Here is a 15,050-nt window from a genome sequence, read left to right on the forward strand (position 1 = left end):
GTTTTCCTCTGATTGGCTGATCGTTTTTCGGCAGCCCCACCCACAGACAATCCCCCTCACAACTTTCCTTTGGCAACATCTGAATGAATCTTTATTAGTGTACAGTGCTTCATGAAACGTACAGTCATGCAGGCAGATTATCAGCTAATTACAGTTTAATGAATGATTTGATGTATCCCCCACATGCTGCTGCAATAATCAAATATGATCCTTTTTTGGATGACATTCATTTTTTCCCATCTCTTCCATCTGAGTTATTTGGACATTCATTTCTAAAAGGCCTCACTTTGGCTTGGATATTTACAGCATTGGTTAAAGTGTCGTGCACTAAAAAAACACATTTACATGCAATATGACAGCATTGCACTTCATCAATATACTGCATTTTTTTTGTAATATATTGCACAGGAATAAACACACTTACACACCCCTGATTTGTATACTACAGTACATATATCTCTATATCTTTTTCATATTAAAAAGTGCTTTATAACACAGATTATTTCTGCATTAACAGTCAGCAAGTCATACACAACTATTTCGTATGATACAAACATGAAATCATTAAAATGTTTCCCAACAGTTCTAGTGTCCGTAACAGTGCTGCAGCCGATGAAGTGACACTAGCAAAGAGCTGTTTTCTGAGGTCAATTAGAGATTACACCTCCCGTGACCTTTCGTGGCTCAGAACAGGCACAAGAGCTTCCCTTAACTACTCTTTCTCAGTCTGTCGTTTATTTATTAATTAATTAATTTTTTTTTTTAAAGTGGTGAGACTTCAGTTGAAATCTGAAGTACAATCCCTTTGATCACAATGATCATCAAGAGGATTTGCAAAGATCCACTGAGGCTGTTTTCAAACCTCTGAATTCAGGTGAAGTACTTGCAGCCAGTAGAATCAATGAGGCATGAGTCGGTGCATTTGAGATGCCCAAAGGACCTGCAGGAGACACAAAAACTGGTTTGTAATACGTGCAATTGATGCGCTGCATTGTCTTACAGTTATCGTGAGTGGACTATTTTTGGAAGATAAGCATACTGACTTATTTCTCAAAGCAGACCCACCATTAGATGAGCTCTTATATTCATACAGTAACACTTACTATACTTACAAAAACTCTCTCTCTGTATTTGTTTGTATCTTTGTCTGCAAACTCCTCCTATACCAACAGAGGCTTGTTTTACAAAGCAGGATTTTGGCTTATCCTTAACTTCAGGGTTAACCCTGTGTTTTGTTTAGGTGGTTCAAAATTAATCTTTTGGCTTTTGTCCTTTTTAAAGCAGCGCTGCATTTAGTGAATCCACATCAGACAATCTGGGTATGTTGAACTTTCTTCGCTGTAGACGACCCAGGAGCTGAGCAACTGAACTTGTCACACATGTGTATTTTAGGCCGCTGAAGGTTCTTAACTATATAAGAAATTATGATGCCATCATAGTCCATAAAAAGGAGTTAAAAACATGTTAAAAAACAAAAAATCTGCATGTGAGCATCTTTATGGCTCACTAATAACATTTTATGTTTTATATTTTTTAAAGTCAGGACTCACAGAAATCCTGGCCTAAATAAAGTACGGCACTGAAAACCCCAAACTGTGCTTTTGCTATGATATAGAAATGAGATATACTGTGTTACGTCACGGGTTTGAGCATATACCAGCTGTGTACAACTTGGACAGTCTATTGCAGGGCTAACAGAGAGAGGCAGGCAACTGTTCACAATCACATTCACACCCAGGGCCAATTTAGAATTGCCAGTTAACCTAATCCGTGCATGTCTCTGGACTGTGGGACGACCCAGAGTAGCTGCAGAGAACATGCAAACTCCATGTAGAAAGGCCCGGCCAGCGGACTGTTTCAAACTGTGCTGCTCACAAAACATGTTTAAATTTCACTACGTCACCCTAACACTGATTACTACACTGCAAGAAGACAAAAGATGATGCAGTAACTAGCTCACTAGTTGCTAACACAGTACAAAATCTGAGATTGAAAACTGAAATCAACGTGAATGTGTGCCAAAAACGTCAGTTTCTCAAATGGCCATGTGAAAATGGCTCCAAATAGTCCGTCCTCACAGAGTCCCATATTAGAAATGCAGTTTTTGACACTTTAATGGATTCATCTTGAGTTATCTGGTCTCTGGAGCAAGTCTAAATGAATGGACTCTACATTTGTGTTCTGAGAGCTGTCTATGAACATACCCAGGGAGATAAGACTTGCAGGTCTGGTAACCAAAGTCTTTTCCATCGCACTCCTCTATTCCTTCGTGCCTGTAGCCATCTCCACAGTAGGCCCACTTACAGTCTGTCACAAGGGAAAGGAGGTGAGAGGCAGCAGGAGGCAGAGGAGGGTAGGGAGAGAGAAGACATTACTAATTTCTTTGGCACTGCAGTCTGCTTCAGTGATGCCAATACAGCATTTTCTTGCTAATTTAATTGAACAGAAGCAGAGAGTAGGGAGAGGATGGCAGCAGAAAAAAGAGGGGGGTTGAGATTAATGAAAGATCAAGGAAAGGTCTCACAGTGCTTACTAGCTTTCATCCTATGCCATGTGGGATCAGACTCTGTGGTGTACTGGAGTTATGCTCTGCAGGGTACCTCATCAGCAGCAAAACCAATCTACTTTACAGTTGGAGACTCTTTTTTTTTTAAATTTAGACAAATGAAAAGCAGTTTCAGCTAAATTCACATAAGCTGGATATTTGTAAGAGATAAAGAAACATAAGCAAAATGGGACATCTTGCATTATATGAGATTTCAACCTCTACAGGCTATTTCTGCAGGTGTGCAAGTTAACAAAGCAAACACGGAACTCACTGAGGCAAGAATCTGTGACAATCTGGTTTCCATCATCACACTCCTCTCCGTGCTGGGCTTGCACCTTTCCATCTCCACACACGCCAACTCTGTCTGGGACTTTCTCAGTAGACTGGTATGGCTGGAAGGGCTAGAAAAATTGAAAGAACAAGCTCCAACTTCCTCTGAGTCTAGTGGTTTGCATGTAAGATATCAAAGCATTGAGGCTAAAGTTGCAGTTTATTTTCTGGAAAGCTTTTGTGTACCATCTACAAAAAACCCCCACTTTCTTCTAGCGCTTTCAGCCTCATACCGTTGCCTTCATCAGTACATATAGTCATACAGTTGACTTGCTGCTGCTCAGTGCTGCAAATGCTTTGAAATTACCTGTATGGGCTTCCATCCATCTTTGTCTTTAAAATAAAGCATCCTCTGATCCTTCCTGAATGCTATTGCATTCTCTTGTTGTAGATGGTCCATCTCCTCCTCACTGTTTACCACAAATATCTTGTGGTGAATATGAAACACACACACACACACACACACACACACACACACACACACACACACACACACACACACACACACACACACTGATCAGTGAAAGCATGCCAATTTAAATACTCAATAACAGTATTGTGACAGGATGTGGTTTTACCGCTGTGACTTTATTTCCACTCCGCCGCTGTGTGTAACTTCCAAAAGGAGCATTATTTGGTCCGAGAGCACCTTCACAATTACAGTGACCCGGTGGACCAGGAAGACCCTTATCCCCCTTTTCCCCTACTAGATAGAGACCTATAAGAAACACATAGTTTACAAAAATAAACTTGGATAACACACAAGCAGCCAGTGGGATACTGCTTCTGATTGGGTCATGTCTGTGAGCTACTATACCTGATGCAGGAGGACCAGGTGGCCCAGGGTGGCCAGTAGGACCTGGAGGTCCGGGAGGGCCCATCAATCCAGTGGCCCCAGTCTGGCCCTTCATACCCTGTGCAAATTATAAAATACCAGAAAGTAGATTACAAAGCAAATATGCAAAAAAAAAAAAGTGCTAATCAATGGGAACAGCATCAGTGAGTGTGTGTGTGAGGTAAAAGACCCCACTTCACTGGCTATATTTTCCAAAACTGTTTTAAGAACGTTTCTTTTTTTCACCTGTTTGCCTCTCTTCCCCGGACGCCCAGTCGGTCCTCTCTTCCCTGATGTTCCTGGCTCTCCCTTTGGTCCTTTTTCGCCCTTTGAGAGAAGCAAAATTGAGGAATAACTGGATAAAAAGCAAATCTTTCATCTTCTTAAGTCTTTAATTACTCTTACCTTCTGTCCAAGCATCCCAGGCAAACCAATTGAACCCTGTTCAGAGACAGAATGGGAGCTTGTTGTGAGAACACTGACTTTATCATAACATGTATATGAAATACTTAACAGTAATTTATTTGGACTCTGAAACAGCCAAACCAAGAAAAAGGTCTGAAATCATTTGAATTTTAAATTTAAAAAAAAGGGAGTGTATCAAACCTTATCGCCTTTTAGGCCTACTGGTCCAGGATCGCCTCGAGCTCCCTTATAAAAAAGAATTGGGGCGAGGGGAGAAAGAGAAAATGTGGATATGACACTTTTTTAGTAAGAGCAGTTAGTTAGAGGATGTGACACAGAACTTGCCTTCTCCCCTTTGTAACCATGTAAACCCTGAAAAGACAGAGTAAGAGACAAGAGTACATCAGAGAGAGAAAGCTTAATAAGAATCAAACAGGTAGTCCTGTAAACATGCCACTAACCTTTATTCCAGGTGGTCCCCTCAGTCCTGGTAATCCCATGAGTCCGGGATCCCCTTTCTCACCCTGAGAAAAAATACAACTAGATGTATTTCAGGTGTCAGGAGTAAAAAACAAAATGCACCCAAAAATGTGTCTGTGCCTGGAGGAAGAGTCATGACACTTACCTTGGGCCCCTGTGGGCCAGGCCATCCTGGAATTCCTTGTTTGCCTGGCAGGCCTGGAGCTCCAGTACGACCCTACAAAAACATCAATACCAGTAACAGTTTCTCTGCCCGCTTCAGTAAAAGTGATGTGAACACAAAAAGCTGCTCGTCTACTCTAAAACTGCACGAAGAATTTTGCTGCAAACTCATTTAGAGTCCGACCTCCAACTCAGACTCCGCTCTAGAAGCACTGCAAATTACTGGACGGGAATGAAAGCCTAATCAATCTGGGTTCTGGGCAAAAGAGCCAAACATGATAGACAACAGCCGAACATCTCCGTGACACCCGGACAAGCATTGCAGAGCTGCTGCCATGCTAAGCAATGTGCTTTCATTTAACTGCCTTTCATTAAAACCGCAGCCTGTAGAGACTCTACGGACCTGCTGTGTGTGTGTGTGTGTGTATGTGTGTGGAGTGATTTATCACGAAGAGCAAAGGCACTTAGAGTGATTAAAGTAGAGAAGTAGAGTGCTGGAGAGGCTGGATCAGCAGGACTAGAGTTTGGTACGAGAGCTACTGGAGCAAGGCCAAGGAAAAAGAAATACGGAGAGAGGAAGCCGGAGCAGAGGAGAAAAAAGGAACAGCAAGGTGAGGGGACAACGGGATCAAAGTTTGCTGCAGGACGAGCATCTTCTGGGACTAATGCAGCGGAACCCATTTAGCAGCTGCAGAGGATATTCTGAGCACATCAATAGACAAATCACATCACAGAGCTCCAGGATGCATCCAGGGGGGAGAATAGAGGCAGACAGTGGGGAAAATCCTGATCCCATTACACCAAGGACAAGATGACGAGATGGACCGGAGAGAGTTGAGGAGCACAAGATGTGCAGGAGAGGATGAGCAGCTCACCTTTAACCCTGGACGTCCAATTTCTCCCTGGAGGAGGACAAATGGAGGGGCAGGAGATGGGGTGCTCGTTAGAGCAGAGAAGAGCACAAGGACACACACAAACACAAATGCTTTTACAGAAAACTGCATTAGAGACATAATTCACTCACCCCCACCCCTCAAACAAAACCCTCAAAACACACACACACACACCTTCTCTCCCTTTGGTCCTCTTATGCCGGGCAATCCACTATGACCCTGAAAAATGTCACCAGATTTATATAAATCTCACATATCCCATAATGAGCATGGTACATTTGTAGAAAAATCAATACTAAAAAGGTTTGCGCTTGTTTAACAATATGTCCATCTGCTGTCTAAGGATGGTTTTGCTGTCAGGTGGATGCTCTGTGGCTAAATCGGGCTGAATTGCTTTTAGAGAATGATTTTGTGCAGCAGCTTATTTATTTATTTATTTATTTAGAAGTAAAGCCTTACCTCTGGGCCAGTCGGACCTGGAGGTCCCGGAGGTCCAGGCGGACATCCTGGTATCACAGGCTTTGGTTTTATCTGCACCTCCCCTCCGAAAACACTCGGCTCCAACAGGCTGTTGCTGTCCTTCATTCGATCAGTAAACACACAATCAGAGAGAAAGTTCTTTTTAAGTCAGTGGCCTACATCGGGCAGGTAGGGGAGGCTGTATAGAAACAGGTGTGTTTGTGAAGACGTACAGGGCTGACCCTCTTCCAAAGCTGAGGCGGAGGAGGGAAGAGTGGTGGTGGAGGAGGTGACATGAGACAACAGGGGTCAAACCTCATTGGCTCGGCCAGGAACCTGAAGCCTGAGAGGAAAAAAGAGAGCAGTGCGCATCAAATGGAGTGGAACATGCACACACACACACACACGCAAAGCTGGACTTACCTGAGCGGGCTGAGAGGATGGCGTCCATATAGGAGTGATGAGATGAGGCCCACGCAGGAGACAGAAGGATGAGAAAGGTAACTGCAATATTCTCCAGGTCCATGCTGCTGGATTACTTTTCCTAAAACGCACACAGGGCAGCCGATTATACACACAGTACACTCTATTTCTGTTCCCTGAGCTTACTGCAGTAGTTGGCACCTGTCACTTTTCCTTATTCCCTCTTGAGGGTGTCACTATTTCATCACTTCAGTCCACTAAAGCCTCTCTCTCTCTCTCCTTATAGCATCATAAACTTGTTGCAGCTCCACACTGCAGCAGATTTAAACACCGCTGTAATTCCAGCCATGCACCACCACTACCACCATCACCTACCCACCCTCTGTGCCAGAATTAGACAGAGGGGAGGCCACTGCTTGTCAACAATAGTAAGATTCATTCACACAAACCATTTTAACACGCTCACACTGCATGCGGTCAATGCAGGTCAATAACAGGAGGGAGAGAGAGAAAGAGGGTGCCTTTGCATAAAGATGCTGATAAAGGCTCACGTGTCACTCCATATCACATCGTCACTGGCGCTCACTTCTTCTTCTCGCAGCCTATTGATTAAACAGTACATGCTGTCGAAACGACACCACAGCCCTAAACCACTAATAAATGTCATCCCGTGGATTTCATTTGCGCGATCTCTTTACCTTCAGCTCGAAATTGCGCCGCACTTGTTGTAGACACGCCGTCCGGCGCTCCTTTCGTCTAAATGAGATGCGCGCTGTGCAGTCCCGAGTACTGTGGCTCCTCTGACATTTGTGTAGCCAATCTGGAGAGCTAATAAATCCGATCCACTTATCGACCCGCTTCTTCACCGCCGGTCAATAACAACACAATTGCAGCTCAGAGGACCGTTTGTTTTTTCTCTTGGCGCTCCTCAGAGCCCATCAGAGAGAGAAGCCACTGAGTGGAGCAGACACGGCGGTGTGCTGTTCAGCTCCCAGCGGGCGTGGATCGCGGGACCATTTACTGTTGTGTCATCTGGATCGGGTTCAGGACAGCTGGCCGCATAACGCAATTTAAGTTTGCGCGTGCCTGCACTGGCCTGGCACGTTCTGCGTCCTCAGTGGTGAGCTCTTTATTGGAGTAATGGCGCCCTCTGCTGGATACCTTTGTCCGTTTAATAAAATAAAATAAAATAAAATAAAATAAAATAAAATAAAATAAAATAAAATAAAATAAAATAAAATAAAATAAAATAAAATAAAGTTTCACTAACAGCTGATTGATCGAGCCTATTGGTGATAATTGTTTGTAACGTGGATTTTATCTTTATCTTTTTTACCAATTAACACTTTGGTTGTCCGATTAAATTGCACTATTTTGTATATAAAGATGAAAAATAAGACGCAATGCTGCTTCGGATACTGCAGGAAATATGTTATGTGTTAATAAAAACTTTTATTTGGATGTTTTTTTTATTTGGATGCCAGACACGAGTAAGCAACTCGTGTCTGGCTGCACTTCATCCACCCTGCCAGATGTGAAAGCAAGCTCAAAGATTACAAAGGAAAATAGACAGCTAGACAAATAGGGCCTGGTGCAAGACACTTTACCAGACTTGCAATCTGTTAGAGCAGGTGCCTGTCTAGTAAGTGGTGGAGCGGGTGGCCAAGATTTTCCATAATGGATAGCAGATAGTTCAATGATCTCCTCACCACCACATCTTCAAAAGTGTCCAATTTGCAGTCAATCACAGAGCCAGCCTTTGTGATTAGTATATTCAGTCATTTGGTGTCACTAGCTCTGATGCTGCTCCCCCAGTAAGGTACACCGTACTCACCACAACTAACTGATAAAAAATCTCTCATTTTTTGCTGCACCCAGTGAAGTATGTAAACTTCCTTAGGAATAGATCCTGATCATCCATTGCCTGTGGGGGTGGTTGTCTGATCCACATAGTTTGGGAGGAGAAAGGAGAAAAGGGCAAAATCACTGATAGTAATCAGGATGTGCAGTGATAATGAGCAGTGTGTGATGGAGGAGCCAGCAGAGGACTGCTGGAGGATAGACACCTGCTGGACAAACTTAACTCATTTGCTCTCTCCGCTCACTTTTATCCGTCTGTAATCTTAAACCCAGAGGATTCAGGATAGCTGTTGGCTGTTGGTGCAAAGTAATTTGTCCTTCAAAACTATATGCTCTATGAATATATTATTAGTGTCTCAATCTAAAATTTTGTCTGCTAGAATCCTAGTGCTGTGTGGTGAAGCCAAACATATTAAAAACAAAGCAGTGCTTCAAGAAAATAAATGGCAACCTTAAAAAATCACACCAGCTGTGTTTTTATGCAAAAATTTAATATAAGATAACTAAACACTACAAGGTCAAAGTCAATGGTGTTTGGCAAATGTAAAATAGCATGCTAACTCAGTATAAAGAATGAGGCCTGTTAAAGTAATCTAAGCACTTTACATTGTTCCTTATTCTCTTATCTTTTTAAAAATACAACAGCAATCTATTTGTTGACCATACTATCCATAAAAAACACAGAACAGAAACAAAAACAGAAATGAATTCAGTGAAAGTAAAGAGCAGCACTGTAACGATCGAAGTCTGTAACACCCAGTGGTTTGAAAAGATGATTAAAAACCTCTTACACAAAGCCTGCCCAAATTGATACATCTAAACAGAAAACACTTATGTGTTAACAGAAAACAAAGTTCTAACAATGTTCCACACAAGCATCGATCAGCAGTAGTTTATGCGCCTCATAAGCTTCTTTTAAATAGTCTATAATATCCTTTCTCTCTTTTTTCTTTCTGATGCCACTGAAGATCATCTTGGTGCCTGGAATGTACTTTTTTGGATTTTCTGTGTCTTCATCCCATACAATATCTAAAAAAGAAAACACAATAATTAAATTAATTCTTTGAGATTAAAATCGGTGAATCGGAGAAGAATGCTGGCTACTGTGCTACCTGTTCAGGCCTGCTGCTCTGGCCATCAGGTATGGGAAACATATCCTTTCTTAATATTATAGCAGAAATATACACACTACTGAGCACTCCAAGGGAAAACTCCCATAAATTCCAGTACAGAAGAGTTAAAATGCAGATTACAATTCACATTCAAAGCTCTACTGAAATTTATAAGATTATGAAGGTTTGTTCTGTCAGGATGTTGAATATGAAGACGATGAAGACTGCGGAGGAGATTTGTGGATGTAGTGAGGACATGCAGGGGGATGGCATAAAAGAAAAATGATGCTGAGGGATAGAATGAGATGGAGGCAGATGATTCACTGTAGCGACCCCTAAAGGGAGCAGCTGAAGATGAAGAAATAGTTCTTAGAGGATAGATTGATTATGATTGACTTTTTCACAGAAGAAGCTAGCACTGGCTTATTCACTCCGCTTTAATTTTCCACCAATCTGATTTGCATCTTTTCACATAGAAAAGACTCAGACACAAAGCTTCACAAAGCTGAGATGCATGGAGATCAATCAATCTGTCAGTCTAACCAAGGTGAGTTCTGCACAGCAATGGTACCTGTATCAATGTTGGCCTGTGTATAGGAGTAGCCAGGTGCTTGCCCTGTCTGCCTTCCAAACAGTCCCCACAGGTTGGGCCCCACCTTGTGGCTCTCCCCCTTTCCCACTGTGCGGCACTGGGAGCATTTCTGCACAAACACTTTCTTTCCTTTCTTGACATCCCCCATTACCAGTGGCTGGGAGGAGACACAAGCGAAGTGTGCAACCTGGAATGAGTCACACCCAAACTAGTAACATATGAAGCGAGTGGAAATATACTACACAAATATTTACATGTAACAGTAGCCCAGAGTCAAAAAAATCACTCACCAACTTCCAGGCTGTTAATGCACAAGTTATGAAATGTGGAACAAGATGTTCTGGGAACAAAAACATGTAAAAAAACAAAAAAACAAAACAAAAAAAAGAAGTTTAAAAGAAAAAAAAAACTAAAATAGTTATTTAACAGGAAGATTGACTCGCTTTTGCTAAAAAGTCAAAGTGAGAAAAGATTTATGCCATCATTTATCCTCCAAAAAGACACATAAAAAACAAATAAATGAACAGTTAATAAACAAAAGGGAAAACTTGCAGATATTGGACTGTGGCTGAAATACCTCTGGACAGAAGTTCAGTGTTTAGCTTCAGCTTCAGCGTTGCGCCGGATAGTTTGAAGCTCAGAAAGTAAGATCTCAAATTTATAATGGGGGTGGTTGACTATGCAGTGGTTCAGTAGGACATTCATTCAGTACAATGATTGGCCACTAGAGGGAGACCAAACACAACCAAGGTGGTCACATTTTCCCTCAGTCTGGAGTAACAAAATCAGTGTCACCATTTTCAGAATCATTCCAGTGAATCAAGAAAGGTGTGAATGAATTTTTAACCGGTGGATGACATAAAGAGTTTTATCTAACAAAGTGATAGTGCCCGCAGTACAGGATGCACAGTACTAAGGAAACAGTGGGAGTGTGTGAGTTTTCTGTGTGCTTAATGTTTTATGTGTTAACTTCCCTGCTTTACTCTGTAATACTAACAGTAATGCAATTGTCTGCTCGAACTTAAGAAATTACATTAATTGAATAAAGATTTTAAAGAAACACAACTGCCTTGCTTTAATGTGGACTTCCTTCCCTATAAGCCTTCTGTTTTGTAAGATAACTCTTTAAAGTGTTAGATAGACTTACAAAGTATAAATTTTCCTTTTGATAAACACCTCTATGAAATCTATTTTTACAGTGATCCCCACTTGCAGTTTGAAGGTTCATCTGCAGGTTAAAATGCATTTGTCACCATTATGCAACCATAATGGATTTATAAACACAGCTCCTCATTTTCATCTGTTAAAAACCACACTGTCCAGGCCAGCCAACAGATTTTTTTATTTGTTGTGTTATCCAGCTAAGGCTCTAATGCAAAGGGTGTAAAACTGGCTACGGGATAGCCATACTTTCTTTAATGCTATTGCAAGTTATGTATATTTACTTTTTCTCAAAGTATTTTCTATCTCACATCTGCATCTACAACCAGCTTAGAAAGCAGTTAACCCCACACTTACACTGAATCCAGAGGAAAACCCAACAAAGTCCCTGAGAAGGTTTGAATTCTTGCAGTGAGGTGACAGCGCTAACCTCCACATCAACCTAGCCACTGATATACAAAACACTGAATACAAAATGTCAGAAGGTTTTTTTTAAAACTATCTCATGATATTGCACCAATCACCAGTATTCTAACCTCTTTGGCCATTGAAATAGTACATATTACCCTGATATACCCCCACTACTGACAGAGTACGTACATATATAGTTGGTGGTTTCCAGGACACGAGGAGTTTATTTACACGCCACTATAGGAAGACAAGGAAGCATATTTTCTTTATTAAATATATATTTACTGGAATTATTATGAAAAAAGTGAATTAATTTTCAAACTAGAGGCTGAGCAGAAAGATCACAGTGGCCACTTTGATTGGGTTTTTGTCTCCCCCTTGTGGTTTATCACTGAACTGCAGGGTCACATGCCGTAAAATTGCTCCTGTATCGGCAGGGTTTCAGTGGATGCCGGGTGCTAACATAGTTAACTGCAAGGTTAAAAAAAATTCAACAATAAAATGATTTTTCCAAAGAAGTACTGAAAAGCAAAACTGATGAAAAAAAATTTAAACAATGTCTGAGATAATCACAGCATTAGCTGGAGGAATGGACCACCATCACAGGATATTAATGTTTGTGTAAATCAGTTTTATTCCCAATGGCACAGCCCACTGACACTCCTTTGGATCAGGACGGAACAGTTTGTGATTGCAGGGCTGAGGTTTAAACATTGCTCATGACCGTTGCTAGGTCAACTGTGCAAAGTCAAGTCAGATGTAAGAGAAAAATTTCTGTGACTTAGTATGAAATATGAAAATTTGCTTTCCATCACAATATGTGTAACTTTATTTAAAGAGACATACAAGATTTTCCTCAAATGTTTCACTTTAAGCACTTGTCTATACAGTAAAATAAAGAAATGTTGATATTTACATCCTACAGAGCCCTATAGACAAAAATCACTATTTACTCTTTTTTTCTTCCAGCTCTGTTTCTTCATCTGAGGTAGTTGTTGAATCAAAGTTTTCAGCCCTGTAGGAACAAAGCACACTGTTTGCAAATGCACAATGGGACACCCATCCCTTCTCAGGAGTGCACCCGAGGTTGAAGATAGATAAACCATTAAGAACATCATTTACCTACCAGTGCAAGCCAGTGTTTAATAACTGTTCAATGGCAACAGTCCTCAGAAGCTTCCAGTAGGGACTATTCCTCTCAAATCTTTGAGACAGCACTTGGTTCGGTGCTCGTCTGATGCTCGGGCACTCTGCACACACTCGAATTGCCACCCAGGATCTTCCAAACCTCTGGGGCAGGTTGGGAGAGGAGTTTGGTGTCCTTTCATCACTGGGATGACTCTGTCTCCCAAAGCGCAATGGCATGTTGGCGTGCTGGTGGAGGGGTTTGACAGTGGGCGGATAGAACCTGACGATGGTCGGGAGGCTGAATTTGCTGGTGGTGGGAGCCACGTGTATATTGAAGCTCTCGAGATCTAAGCTCCTGTGGATTTTATTTTTAGTCTAGAAACAAGAGATCAGATGAAATATAATGCACATAATGCACTGTTTCAGTAGTTTTGCAAGCCAAACAATTGCTGGTTCACTACTGGGTCAAGGGCATTTTTTTCTCACATTCATTAAAAAATTTTTTTTGTTCACAGCAAAAGCAATCATTAGTTGCCACCACAGGTTATGCTCATACCCCATATTTTTCTGCAAAAAAGTGAAACAATGTCTGCAAAAGCTAATTTTGGAGAGCCCAAGATGATCTATTTGAGTTGCCTTTTTTAAAATCTGCTCAGCTATTCATTTAACAATCTTGTACATCAGCTAAAATTACCATATGGTTAAATTTTTAAGCTCAAGAAATTGAAGATTATTTGAGGTTTTCACACTTTAACCAATTTCTGAAATGTTAAATCAGTTCACAAAACATGTTTTACTCATTTACTAACAAGTTATGGGTCTAATTATTTCTTACCTCTTGGTGCGGCTGTTTCCTCACAGAATATGTGCCGTCATTGCTGCTGAGCAAGTTTTTACCGCTGTGGACCGATTTCCCAAAGACGTGTACATCAGACCCTCCAAGACCCCGCAGCATCAGGAGCGCAGACAGTATCATTGTTACCAACATATTAACAACCATATTTCACAACTTCTCTGAGCAGCCTGAGGACATATGGTTACCACAGTGTCTGCAGGTATTAAAGGTCCCTGAAAGCATGCGTCACTGGCGGTGTGTGATGAAGACAGTCAAACACATGCACATACATCTTCAGCCTAATTTAACAGGAGGAAATTCCTGACCCTACTAATTATCCTTCTCTGAAGGATATGTTTGAGGAGGTATGTATGTCCTAATTAGGCTGCTGAATGAACCAGTCAGCGTGTTTTCGGTTTAGTTTGGTTGAAAGCAGGAAGTTGACAGGAAGCAAAAACAGGTGTTCAACAAAGATACCACATATCACATTTTTAGCATCACAATTTGATTTACAGTGAGCCAGAACAAAACATTCATTTTTGTAAGGATTTCTTGTAAGTTTTCTTTACAGTGTAACTAAAATGTTTACATTTACGTGCATGTAAATAACCATGTATGAAACGACGGCCTGAGAAAAATAAGAGCAATTATAATTTTATTCAAGTTATTGAAAATTCAGTTAGTTTGAATTATTATATTAAATTATTCTATATGTTTTTTTAAAAAAAAAAGTGATATTTATAAGAAACACCTTGGTCTACGCATCTACAAACGCAGTTCTGAAGTAGTTGGGATGTTGTGTAATATGTCCAAAAATAATAAAAAAAATAAAAAAATAAAAAACCAAGCCAAAACAAAACAAAACAAGAAGCAGAAAAAAACATGCAATAACTTGCAAATCTCATGAAGACATATTTTAAAATATATAAAATGTTGAAAGTGAAAAAGTGTACCGTTTTAAGAAAACAATCAAAAAAAAAAATTAAATCAATTTGAATTGAATAGCTGCAGCAGTTCTTGAAAGCACTGGGACAGGGCCATATTTCCCACTGTGTAGCATCCCAGTCCATGAACGGGACCTGAGGAGACCAGCTGCTGCTTTTTTTTATTTTTTATTTTTATTTCATAATGCCTCACACGCTTTCAGTTGGTGAAACATCTGGACTCCAATTCAGCACTTGGACTCTTCTCCTATGAAGCCATGCTGTTTTAATAGATGCAGGATGCGGTTCAGCATTGTCTTGCTGAAATATGCAAGGCCTTCTCTGATGGGAACGTATGCTGCTCTAAAAGATGCAGACACCTGCAAGCTGCTAATTCCATAGGTACTAGTGCATCCCTGTAAAATCTGAGATGGAAGCTTTTGAACATTGATAACAAACCTAATGGTTCTTCCTCTCTTTAGTCTGGAGGATG

The 15,050-nt window shown here is 40.9% G+C and overlaps 2 protein-coding genes and 1 pseudogene across 2 annotated transcripts; all 3 read right to left on the reverse strand.

Annotated features, from left to right (window-relative positions):
- Positions 1-54: 54 nt before the first annotated feature.
- LOC147304219 (uncharacterized) lies at positions 55-7,679 on the reverse strand. Its single transcript, XM_086280036.1, has 18 exons — positions 7,234-7,679; positions 6,536-6,656; positions 6,346-6,455; positions 6,113-6,232; positions 5,828-5,872; positions 5,636-5,662; positions 4,744-4,815; positions 4,580-4,642; positions 4,464-4,490; positions 4,320-4,364; positions 4,119-4,154; positions 3,960-4,040; positions 3,696-3,792; positions 3,457-3,596; positions 3,186-3,305; positions 2,820-2,949; positions 2,205-2,307; positions 55-940 (listed from the first exon to the last, which is right to left on the reverse strand). Exons 2-18 carry the CDS (start codon positions 6,636-6,638, stop codon positions 871-873), a joined length of 1,389 nt encoding a protein of 462 aa, XP_086136162.1. The 5' UTR covers positions 6,639-6,656; positions 7,234-7,679; the 3' UTR covers positions 55-870.
- Positions 7,680-9,251: 1,572 nt separating this feature from the next.
- On the reverse strand, positions 9,252-10,247 carry LOC147304220 (cytochrome c iso-1/iso-2 pseudogene; annotated as a pseudogene).
- Positions 10,248-12,392: 2,145 nt separating this feature from the next.
- Positions 12,393-13,810, reverse strand: npvf (neuropeptide VF precursor). The gene is made up of 3 exons (XM_086280322.1): positions 13,635-13,810; positions 12,798-13,174; positions 12,393-12,686 (listed from the first exon to the last, which is right to left on the reverse strand). Exons 1-3 carry the CDS (start codon positions 13,797-13,799, stop codon positions 12,617-12,619), a joined length of 612 nt encoding a protein of 203 aa, XP_086136448.1. The 5' UTR covers positions 13,800-13,810; the 3' UTR covers positions 12,393-12,616.
- Positions 13,811-15,050: the final 1,240 nt, after the last annotated feature.

The sequence above is a fragment of the Aulonocara sp. 'chitande type north' Nkhata Bay genome, linkage group LG22, assembly GCF_057382095.1.
Source record: "Aulonocara sp. 'chitande type north' Nkhata Bay isolate Kocher_YH1m ecotype deep benthic linkage group LG22, A_spYH_male_GT1.1, whole genome shotgun sequence".
Lineage (NCBI taxonomy): Eukaryota > Metazoa > Chordata > Actinopteri > Cichliformes > Cichlidae > Aulonocara > Aulonocara sp. 'chitande type north' Nkhata Bay.

Excerpts from the sequence above, each read along its gene's own strand:
- npvf (XM_086280322.1), bottom strand. The coding sequence starts at position 13,799 with ATGGTTGTTAATATGTTGGTAACAATGATACTGTCTGCGCTCCTGATG. Across the intron at positions 13,175-13,634 it reads GGAAACAGCCGCACCAAGAG|ACTAAAAATAAAATCCACAG; the intron begins GTAAGAAATAAT and ends TCTTGTTTCTAG. Across the intron at positions 12,687-12,797 it reads TTAAACACTGGCTTGCACTG|GGCTGAAAACTTTGATTCAA; the intron begins GTAGGTAAATGA and ends TTGTTCCTACAG.
- LOC147304219 (XM_086280036.1), bottom strand. The coding sequence starts at position 6,638 with ATGGACCTGGAGAATATTGCAGTTACCTTTCTCATCCTTCTGTCTCCT. Across the intron at positions 6,456-6,535 it reads CATCCTCTCAGCCCGCTCAG|GCTTCAGGTTCCTGGCCGAG; the intron begins GTAAGTCCAGCT and ends TTTTCCTCTCAG. Across the intron at positions 941-2,204 it reads TGCAAGTCTTATCTCCCTGG|GTCCTTTGGGCATCTCAAAT; the intron begins GTATGTTCATAG and ends TGTCTCCTGCAG.